We start from the raw sequence: 10,845 nt of genomic DNA, 5'->3' as shown, positions 1-10,845 counted from the left end.
CTCTAGGGCTTTTCATTAGTATTAGATTTGTTATTGTTTAATAACAATAATTTGTTTTCTGCAGTGATGAGTGGAGCCCATCAGGAATAGGATTCTCTTTTAAGTGCTGCATAAACCTATAACAAAAATTAGGTCTCGCTCAAGAAAGCTTATGGTTTCAGGATAAACAGAAGTAAAAGGGAGCTTTGTCATTTCAACAGAGCCAGTATCTTCTGTATAAACAAAAGACCAACTCAGGCAGCTTTTAGCTTTGCTTTAAGCAGTGATCCTGGGGCATAAAAAAAAAACCAAGCTGTGGGGTTTTCTTAAGCACTAAGTCTGCTGGAGGAAGTATTCCTAGTATAGGCATTTTGGAAAGGGACGGCGTGGGAAATCAGAGAAGATGTTGGCTGGAAGAAAAGCAAGTACAGAATCAAGGTGCTATCATTATTTCATTGGCAACAAGAGTTTTGATAGGTTATAGAAAATGATGAGGTAAAAATCAGCTGTGGAGGGCCATCAAATGCAGGCATTCATTTTCTGCATTTTAACAAGAAAAAAAAAAGGGGGTCCTGTTGCTCTGCTGGAGCTGTGTAGGGATTTTTTTTACTCCAGCTCTGAAAGCATACTGTCAGAATCAATAATGCACATTGTCACTCTTTAGAGAGCAGGGAAACTGTGACTTAAACACATCCCAGTGCAGTAGCAGCTGAGAAGCAGATTACAGGCATGCAGACCCTGCTGCTCCTGTCATATTTTATGGGTAATACACAAACTAAATACTCCTAAATAAAGAGCAAGTGGGTTTTCTCCTGAGTCTGTAGCATGTTCAGCATCCCTGGTTCAAAATTACACTAAATGGAAGGGAATTAGGCATCTCTTCTCAGGGGTATTCTTGCCAGTTTCACAGCATTCCCTGTCCTTCTCCACATCACTCTTCAGAGAACCATTTCACCAGAAAATCAGGCTCCAGAGAAAGACATAAAGACTGAGGCAGGATGTCAGTTAAGGTACTTCTGTGTTATTCCAGTCTTTCTGTCTAAAATCCCCAGCATGAATAAAGCCTGTAAAGTTGAGCCAGACTGGAAGAGCTCCTCTAGCATAGCATACCTGTGCAGCTATACCTGCAAAAGCCCTTTCAGTGTAAACCTTTTCCCTGCTAATTACCCATATTGTCGCTTAGAAATAATCTGCCAAATCTAATTGCTTAGCAATGCTGGCCACAGCTCAACTCAGGCTAGTCACTCAAGGCAGAGTCAGGCTGTTGTAGATTTTCCTTTTATAGCTGGTCTATAGAGACTAACAGTCAAGTCTTGCAGCAGAGATTGTAGCTACAGTTGCTTTGTTCTTGGAGGACAATATATATTTCAGCACAGACATTACTCTGATCCATCAGTACCCAACTGAATGATGCATGCTTTTAAATTAATTTGATACCAGTGTGAGTGGAGAGTTGTTACAGCTTGGATGGATGGGTTGGTTTTTATCCTTACATTTTGTTTTCACTTTTAGTTTTCCTAGGCAAATAGTAACATTTTTAGCTAGCAAGATTTGGACTTTGGGGAGCAGTTACCGTCGTGAATAGCCTTCAGTAACAACTATATGGTTTTCCAGGAAGAGCCTGAAAGAACTGGTTAAGTTTTGATTTTTTTTCTGAAACATTAGGGAGGTGATAGCTGGTCTGTCGATTTGGGAGTGCAGTTTTTAGGCTTTTATTGAAATTTAGAGGACCTGACAAAAGGCAGATTAAGGCAATGCTGTGAATTTGGCATAGAAAAAAGACATGGAACTTAGCACTGCTGTGACAGCTTTCGGTGAACTCTCCATACAGGCTATGTCTATCCAGAAACAGATTATCTTTCCAAGGGCTAAGGTGTACATGTAGGAAAACGGCATGCACTAGTGAGATTTCCTTTTTTTATTTTCCTGGAGGAGCAGTCTGAAGGGTTTGGGTACTGAGCTCAACAAGACATCCAGGAATCTATATGTAAAGTGGCAATTTTTGCAGCAGAGGCTTGGACAGGCAGTTGCTAAAGGGCAGTGCAGAAGGAGTGTCTGGACCCATTTTCATTCTTCAAACCTGATGGGTTGGCAGTAACAGTTGCCTTAATGAGGTTAAGTCCTCCTGCTAATTCAGGTTTCTAAGAGTAGAGGTGCTTAATTTTTATTCTGGTAAGACTCTTGTAGTGAAAACCAGGCAGGACTGAGGCAGTGCCAGCAAGACAGAGTTTTTAAACCTGTGGACAGATGTTCCAGGTGCATAGGAGGATTGCAGCTTTGCAGTGCAGTAGGAGTAGACAGTCGTTGTCTTCTGCTTTTATGAAGACTAGGAGGATCTAGTAGCACCTCTGTCTCAAATCTTGGTTTTCCACAGCACAGAAATCCAGAGATTTTTCGTGCCATAAAGAATTGCTGAGCGATATCCTCAAATGAGGGGTTGGAGCTGCTCTGCTTATGTCCCTGAGTCAGTGAGCCTTCCTCATTTTACCCATATGCACATTTTTCTCCTTCTAGGTGAATATACTATCATGACAGCCCATTTTCATCTGAAAAGAAAAATTGGCTATTTTGTCATCCAAACGTACCTTCCTTGCATTATGACTGTGATCTTATCACAAGTGTCGTTTTGGCTGAACAGAGAATCTGTCCCTGCTCGGACTGTCTTTGGTGAGTATCCCACTTCTCCTGGAATGCAGAGAGGATCGGTCTGGATTGTGGAAGTGACTTGCTGTAACAGAACTGTGGTTCACTAATGTTTCTTTCTGCTTGAGATGTTGTAGATGTTTCCTCATTCTTTTCCAGTTTAAACTCAAAGTCCGTTTAAAAATGGATCTTTTTAGGTAAAGTTATGACTGAAATTGGTTAAGAATCAATTATGTGAACGTTAAGGACAGAAGACAGAAGAATCAGATTGGTATGATTTGTATTGGGTTTTTTCTGAGAACTAGAGGGGCTGGTCATAAGCTGAGACAGGGGAGAGTCACATTAGATATTAGGAGAAATGTTTTCTCTGTTAGGGTGTTGAGGCACTGGGATATTGCCCAGGGAGGTGGTGGAGTCACCATCCCTGGAAGTGTTTCAGAGGTGTCTGAATGTGGCACTGGAGGATCTGGTTTAGGGTTTAGAGGTTCCAGCAGTGACAGGTTAATGGTTGGACTTGAGGACCTTAGAGGTCTCCTCCAACCTTGATGGTTCTATGATTCTCTACGTGGGTAAAATCCTGGATGGTTCAGAACAACAAGCCATACATATTATCATATTTAGTGTATACTCTAGCTAAGCATTTGAAACAGATTTCACTTCAAGGCATTTTGTTTATCTCTGTTGTAAGATGTTTATCTGGGAAAACCATGTAGAGGTTAATTAGTGACAATTATCTCTATTACCATCAAACAAATTAATATGGCTTTGCATTTAGAAAATGTATATTTACTAAAGAAGCTGTTATGAAAAAAATCCTTCGGGGTGTCATTAAATTTCTTGATTTATCACTAGAAGATCGCAGAAAATAAACACTCTCTTAAGTGAAGGTTGATGAAATATAAAATTTTCACTGGATGAAGAATTAGGAGAGTGGGAAGAGTTTATTATGTAAAACTTTGTTCTCAAAGGAGTCATTCTTCTGTACAAACCTTCTGAAATCAGTTGGCAGCTTTGATCAAAAATCAGTTCAGCGAGTTGTTGGGGAAAATACACGTAGCAGCATCACTTTGCTGACCAGTGGTACCCACTCTAGGTCTACAAAGCTGTAACTGAGAGCTGAATTTTGTGCTCTTGGGGGGATCCTCCCACAGATTAAGGTAGTGGCAGCTTTGTCATTTATTGGCCTCTGGGAAAGGAGGAGCTGCCATCAAGGAAACCCCTGATAGTCAACAGTTTCATACATGCAACCTCTGTGTAAGAAAACAAAATAAGTAATCCCACTTTATTCTGACTCATTAGGGATCCCATAAGGGTTAGCAAACTGACCTCTGCCTCTTTTATTTCTTTCCTTCTTTGCAGGAGTAACAACAGTCCTCACCATGACCACCTTAAGTATCAGTGCCCGTAACTCTCTGCCAAAAGTGGCCTATGCTACTGCAATGGACTGGTTTATAGCTGTTTGCTATGCCTTTGTATTCTCTGCATTGATTGAATTTGCAACAGTCAACTATTTCACTAAGAGGAGTTGGGCATGGGATGGTAAAAAAGCCCTGGAAGCTGCAAAAATCAAGGTGATTCACTTATATTTTTTAAATACCTAAATTAAAAAGCAGGTACTCATCATAGTTCAGATAACCAAATGGTAAATTTTCAGACTGAAAGCTGAAAGTTTGTGAATTTCAGCTTCTTTGTGAAAAGCTTCAGCTTCTTTGTGAAAAGGGTATTTAATTACCCCATGACATACTTTCACCTTCCTATAGAGGAAAATTTGCAAGGAAATACAACACCACCTCTTCACAGACTGCCAGTTTCTATAATCTGTGTGAAGAGGACTGTGTACAGAAGGATATTGGGCACTGAGTACACATGGCATGGGATTTCAGGGACCAGATTTCTGATGATAGCACACATATAGCAGATCTCTGCAGAGCACTCACTGTGTGCCCTCCTAAATAAATGACAAAGCTCACACTGAGCTCCATCAGTCAGGGTCCCAACACAGTATCCCCAATAAAAGGGAGCAAAAGTGCAGTTCTGTGAAAACATGAACTTTGGAGTTTCACACTGAAATGGAACTTCTGGAATAGGACTGACTCTTGGTAAATCACCTCCTAGAGAGAGCTCATACCCATCTCCAAAGAGCCATGCAAAGAGGGACAGAGTAGAGAGTTCACATCAGCTGCCCGTGGGGCAGCCACCTCTGCAGGTGCAGGACTGTGTCACCCTGACAGCAGCTGCTGCTAATGCACGTGCCAGGTGGAATGTGGGTCCAGCAAGTCACTCTCAGCTTTTGCTGCCATCAGGGAAAGTTTCACCTGAGTAAGGGCTACAGAATCAAGGCAAACCCATCTGTTTGGTAGTCAAAGTCAGAACAGCCAACAGGCATTTATTGGCATGATTAATTACACGGCTTAACTTTTGGGTGAATATTTTGAGGACATGTTTCAGGACTTTGAGAACTTTCTGTTCCTGTGGTGTAACATTTTATGCTTTGTGCTGCAGAAAAAAGAGCGCAACTTGCTGGGAAATAAATCAACTAATACCTACAGCGCTGGCAAGTTGACCCCTGCACCAAACATGCCAAAGGACTCAGCCCCATCTGTCATCTCAAACACTACACCTGCTCCAGTGAAGCCTGCAGAAGAAAAGCCTGCTGAAAGCAAAAAGACTTACAACAGCATCAGTAAGATTGACAAAATGTCCAGGATAATTTTCCCAGTGTTGTTTGGAACTTTTAACTTAGTTTACTGGGCCACGTATTTGAATAGGGAGCCTGTTATTAAAGGTGCCAATTCTCCAAAATAAACTGAAGTTCTCTGAAGACACATGTGAGCCATACTTGCAAAGCAGATGCTACCAAGGAAAATTTGAGATCCAGATGAATTTCTACATTTGGGCAATATTCTTCAGGAAGTTTTTTGCATGTTTAATAATATGTACAAATAATATTGCCTTGATTGTTTCTACATGTAACCTCAGATGTTTTGGAGACGATTATATTACTTACAGCAACAGATCTTTATGAAAGATCAGAAGACATTGAACATGGCTTCTTTGCTGCTGAGTATCTTGCATTGATAGTTTACAAATAAAATAAGTTATATTTTTTAACTGTTCAAGTGTACTACATATCGTGGTTTTTATACTTCAGATGTACAGTCATACAAATATAGGCTTAACCTATATTTTACAGAAGAGCTCCACTATTGTCATCTGATCAGTTACTGAGTAACGCCAGTTGTAAATGTGCCAAATCAATAAGTGTAGGGCTATGTTTGAGCACCTTTACTAGTTACAGGTAGTGCATTACTCCACAGATAAAACTGCTCAGCACAATTTTCATTGGAAGTTAAATACAATGCATTAAATCCTGATGGGACTATGCTGATTTTCACTGCTTGAGACTCCAACTTGCAGTGAAATGACGTAGGGAGCAGGATGCTACTTGTGTAAATAAAGGTGGTGGAATCTTGCCCTTAAAAGAAAATGCGACGTTTGTTTGGATTTTGCATTCCAAGGAATTTTCTCTGATGATTCTCAGTATTTATTCCAAAAATTAGAGTTATATTGCATGAAATTAACATAGATTAGGAATATACTTGTGCAAATAAAACTTTTAACAACAGCAGTAGACATTTATATCAGGGTAAAGTAAATGATGTTTGGACATTTTCCCAAGAAGAAGATTGTGTTATATTAGCAGAGATTAACTGTAAAGAATTACAGTAATTCTGCAATAATTATTACTCGTTTCCCACAGCAAAAACCAATCAGCCAACACTAAGAAGTGTGATCAGAAGAAAAAAAAAAAAGATGAGCTTCATGACAGCAAGGTGTTTCAGTGACAATATTGACAGAAAGGTCTTTGTACTGTCCATCTGGAACTTTTCTATAAAACGCCTTGCTGCTGACAATGTGTTTTGCTTTCACAATGAATGAGAAAACGCAGTCTGAGTTTTCAGCTCTTTCCTCCTTGGCATCCTTTCCTTGTTCCAGAAGCTTTTGTAATTCAAACTTAATGTTTAAATAAAAAATGCATTCAACATTTGATTGCAAAATGTCATTCTTATACTGGTTATCCTTTGAGAAAGACCAAAAAAATCACAGCACAGGAGCTGAAGGATTAACTGGAATCACGTGTGTGAGCATGGCACATCCTCCTTGTTGGCCAGAAAGGAACATTTCTTGAGTGAAGACAGTGAATTGAGTTGTTCAGAAACAGGTGCTATCTTGCTATGGAGCATCAGCCACATGATATTTTTGGGACAGAGTGTTTGTGCATCACGTTGAGGAGAGGTCCTGGTCTGGGACTGGGAAGCTGTCTGGGTTCCTTGCATGTCTTCTCCTCAACCCCTTCATTCCTCAGCATTGCCAAGAAAAGTTCTCACACATCTATTCCTTTTTGAAGCTTTTTGTTTGATGCTGTGGAATGAGAAATTTGAAAATTCTCTCTGGCAAGGGAGAAGCCACAGTACTGAGCAGGTAAGGTGGAGCAATGCCCATCTATTCAATGCTATCCTGAGCCAAGGGAGGATGTGGGTTTTCATATAGCCTTCCCATGTGGCTTTGAGCAGCCACACACCTCCTTGTTTATCATCCTTTCTGGGGGATTCTTTTGGCCCTTTGGGGATCAAAGCCAGTGACAAATTGCAGTGGCTATTGAAAGGCAAAACTTTATAATGTCCTATGGCTATTTCTTGAGATGAGAAACTCAGAGAATTTCCATGAATGAATTTCATGAATGAGAAACTCAGAGCAGTCTTTACAGCATCTTCTCCAGGGCCATTCTGTCTGCCTCAGGTGGTTTCCTGAGCTTTGTTTTATTTGCTTACACCCAAGTCTGATTCTTACACTGTACAGCTCAGTGTTATTTTCTGGTCTCCATTACAGGACTCAGTGCCAGGACCTCTAAATATGACCTATTTTACTTACATAGGAAGTCTCATCTTCACTGAATACAGACCTATCTGCAAAAAGCAGTGTATGATCACAGGATCAGGTCCTTTGCTTTATTTTAGTAAACAATTTATCAGTGTTTACCTGTTGTATAGAGAACCTGATAAGTATTTGCCAAAAACAAATGATACCTCAGTCGTTCTGTACAAAAATCACTTCTAGTTGTATTGACTGTCCCTTTCTGTGTTTGAAGGTAAAGGCATAAAATAATGATTAGAGCTCATTCTGTTCACGTGGACTTGATAAATCAGGTTGAAGTTTCCTGAAGAAACCATCAGTCTTATGTTTCTTGAAGAGTCCCATGCACTCCTAATCCTTGCTGAGAACTAAAATGATAGAAGAATCCACCTTGCAGCATGTGCTTGTGCATGAACAGTGGGTGTTGTCCCATAGTGTGGAGGATGCTTCAATAAGGTGACAGATTCCAGGCTGGAATACTTCAATATCACTGTCTAACATTACACAATACCTAACAATTTCAATCTTTCCACGGGCAGTGGAACTGTTTGTGTGGCAGACCATTGCTCACTGAGGTGGCACCTGAAGCACAGGAGATGGGAGCATCTCCCAGATCCTGGCTCAGAGCCTTGTCCTGCTCCAGGCTGGGGTGGTGTCAGGATGTGCATCAACCTCCTCTGGTTTCCCCTGAAAGGAGCTTGGGGTCTCAGGAGTGAAGTGCCACTGTGTCAGTGTCTCCAGCATGGGAGAGCTGGACCCTGCAGGACACAGCTACTGCACAGCTCAGTTATGGCCAGAGAAAGTAATAAATAGGAATTGCTTCTTATTGGGATTTTCCTGTATACTTTCATGAAAAAAGAGTTGGAAAGTGAATTATAACAATTCAGCACTGGAGAGTGTGTGCAATCTGCTTCCAAATTTCCTCACTTGCACCAGTTAGGAATGAAAGAACACGTCTAATACAAAGGGTTTTTTATTTCTGATATTTGAGTTGTGCCAGCTTACTCCAAGGATGAATTTAAGCAACAATGTATTTTCTAAATCTTAACCCTCTTCTGTTACCTCAAGTTGTGTTCTGCTTTTCTTCTAAATGGAATATGCCCTCTGTGGAATAACTAGATACACTTGTACAAAACTGAGAAAGAAAAGATTTCATGAAATAATCTTGTCTTTCAAAAATTCTTGCTCAATGTGTAAGTTAAACTTTCAAGGAAACTGAATGAAACTGCTTTGCTGTTCAGTTTATGCAGACAAGATGAATGTAGCACTTGCACAGTTCCTTGTTTTTTACACCTGGAGATAAAGTTCTTTGTAATAAGGATATTTTTCCTCTAACACCCTTGCTTCTCAAATTGGAACTGACACTGGAATAATCAAATTGCTTGAATTCTGTCTGGTTTTTTCCATGTTTTATCTCACTTAAGTATGGCCATTGCATGGGAACACTCTCAGGTGACATCCTTACTACCAATTTTGCATCTTCCACTATGTTGTTATAGACATTTGTTCAATTTTGAGGAAGACAGAAAGACTGGAAGTTAGATTTTATGAAGCCCAAAGGACTTCTGAAGGATCTTCCTAGGATTACCACTAATTTAGACTCAAGTGTAAGTGTTCTATTCTGTCCTGCATTATTTGTCTTTTCATTGCCATCCCCAAAAGCAATTATCACTTCTCACAGTCATCACGTCTTAAAAATTGCTGTTTAAATTGGCCCTGGCTAAAAACAAAGTGAAAAGGAAATTAAGAATGTTGACTGAAGATACCAACTCATTTCAGCTGGATGAACAGGGAGAGTTTTTGAGAAATACTGATAGATGGCCGTGGACTGGTCCAACAATGATAGCTTGGATTTGTTGGTGGGAAAATTACTACACATAAACCAAACCTCCCCCACATAACTTGCTGCATAGATGATCATAAATGGTAGAATGAACTGCCCATGGCAGCACAGTGGATCTGTGCTCAGTTATTCATTCACTGCAGGCTGGTGCTACTGACATCCCATGCTGAAGGACAGAGCTGAGGGCACACACAAAGTGTCTGGGACTCTGAGCTTCAACTTCCTACCTCAAGGCAGATTTATTTATAAAAGCAGAGTGCTTCCAGTGGGAGCAACAGAGACCTTCAGGCAGAAGAAACTGGGTCTAGACTCTGCTGAATCTCTAATAAGCCTCCAGGTGGAGGATTCCAGGAGCTACAGGAGATTCCAGGAGGAGGATTCCAGGTGGAGGATTCCAGGAGCTACAGGAGATTCCAGGAGGAGGATTCCAGGTGGAGGATTCCAGGAGCTACAGGAGATTCCAGGAGGAGGATTCCAGGTGGAGGATTCCAGGAGCTACAGGAGATTCCAGGAGGAGGATTCCAGGTGGAGGATTCCAGGAGCTACAGGAGATTCCAGGAGGAGGATTCCAGGTGGAGGATTCCAGGAGCTACAGGAGACAGATTTCAGGCACTGTTTGTCTCAGAGCAGCCCCCGTTGCCTCCTGTGCTGCTCGTGGTGTGGATAGCACTGGGGTGCCAAGGAATCACCAGTGAGGGCTCTCCTTAACACCTAATTGCAGAAATGTCCAGGTGCCTTATTTCAGGGATCTGTCTAGTGCTAGAGGGGAGTCTCCCAGTTCTAGCAAGTGAGGTACTTGATCTGTGAGCCCTATTCCCTCCCTCTGCATTTCCCCCCTTATTCATGCTAACTAGCTCCCTGGCAGCTACTTTCAGAGAGTCCTATCTCCCCCCTGCACAAGACATCCCACAAAGGTATCCTTTAGGTTGAAAAGATAGTCACCTTCTGTGAAAATGCAATAGAAGGTAAGTTAAAATGTAGATTCATTTTACGCTAGAGAATGTAAACATTTTATTATCACTACAGGGTATGATAAAATGTTATTTTGTTAAAACGTGTGCTGGATAATCACAACCCTTACCTGAATACACAATTTGAAAAGGCTCAGTGAAGGCTGAGGCTGTGCTTAAAAGGGAAATGAAAGTATGAAGAGGAGAAGCACCAATGGGTGAGGCATGAGGTTTAGCAAAGAGTGGTGCTGAAGTATCCCTTTGGCATTAACACACAGCTCACCATGGACAACGGAAAGAAAACCTTAAACATCACCTTTTCTTCTTCCTTACAGCCTCCTGAGGAGAAGGAGGCAATAATTAGTGAACTGTATTGATGCTGAGAAAAGGCTGGAAAAGAACTCCTCCCAGCCTGGGATCTCTGAGTACAGTATTTGTTCATTCAGCGCTGGGCACAATGAGATTGTTCCACCAAACTTGTGCTACCAGGGACAAAAACTTCACAGTTTATATACA

The 10,845-nt window shown here is 41.1% G+C and overlaps 1 protein-coding gene across 1 annotated transcript in view; it reads left to right on the top strand.

Annotated features, from left to right (window-relative positions):
- LOC103798621 (gamma-aminobutyric acid receptor subunit alpha-5-like) overlaps positions 1–5,650 on the top strand; it is a gene marked incomplete at its 5' end in the record, with an annotated part of 8,905 nt that extends 3,255 nt beyond the window's left edge. The window contains 3 exons of the mRNA XM_009070895.1: positions 2,494–2,646; positions 3,982–4,193; positions 5,125–5,650. Of these exons, the coding sequence (XP_009069143.1) occupies positions 2,494–2,646; positions 3,982–4,193; positions 5,125–5,427 (668 nt within the window). The remainder of the gene's footprint in view (positions 1–2,493; positions 2,647–3,981; positions 4,194–5,124) is intronic.
- Between the last annotated feature and the right edge of the window lie 5,195 nt (positions 5,651–10,845).

The sequence above is a fragment of the Acanthisitta chloris genome, unplaced genomic scaffold, assembly GCF_000695815.1.
Source record: "Acanthisitta chloris isolate BGI_N310 unplaced genomic scaffold, ASM69581v1 scaffold8163, whole genome shotgun sequence".
NCBI classification, from domain to species: Eukaryota; Metazoa; Chordata; class Aves; order Passeriformes; family Acanthisittidae; genus Acanthisitta; species Acanthisitta chloris.
The sequence above is the reverse complement of the archived record's forward strand: the minus strand, read 5'-3'. Positions and strand labels throughout refer to the sequence as shown.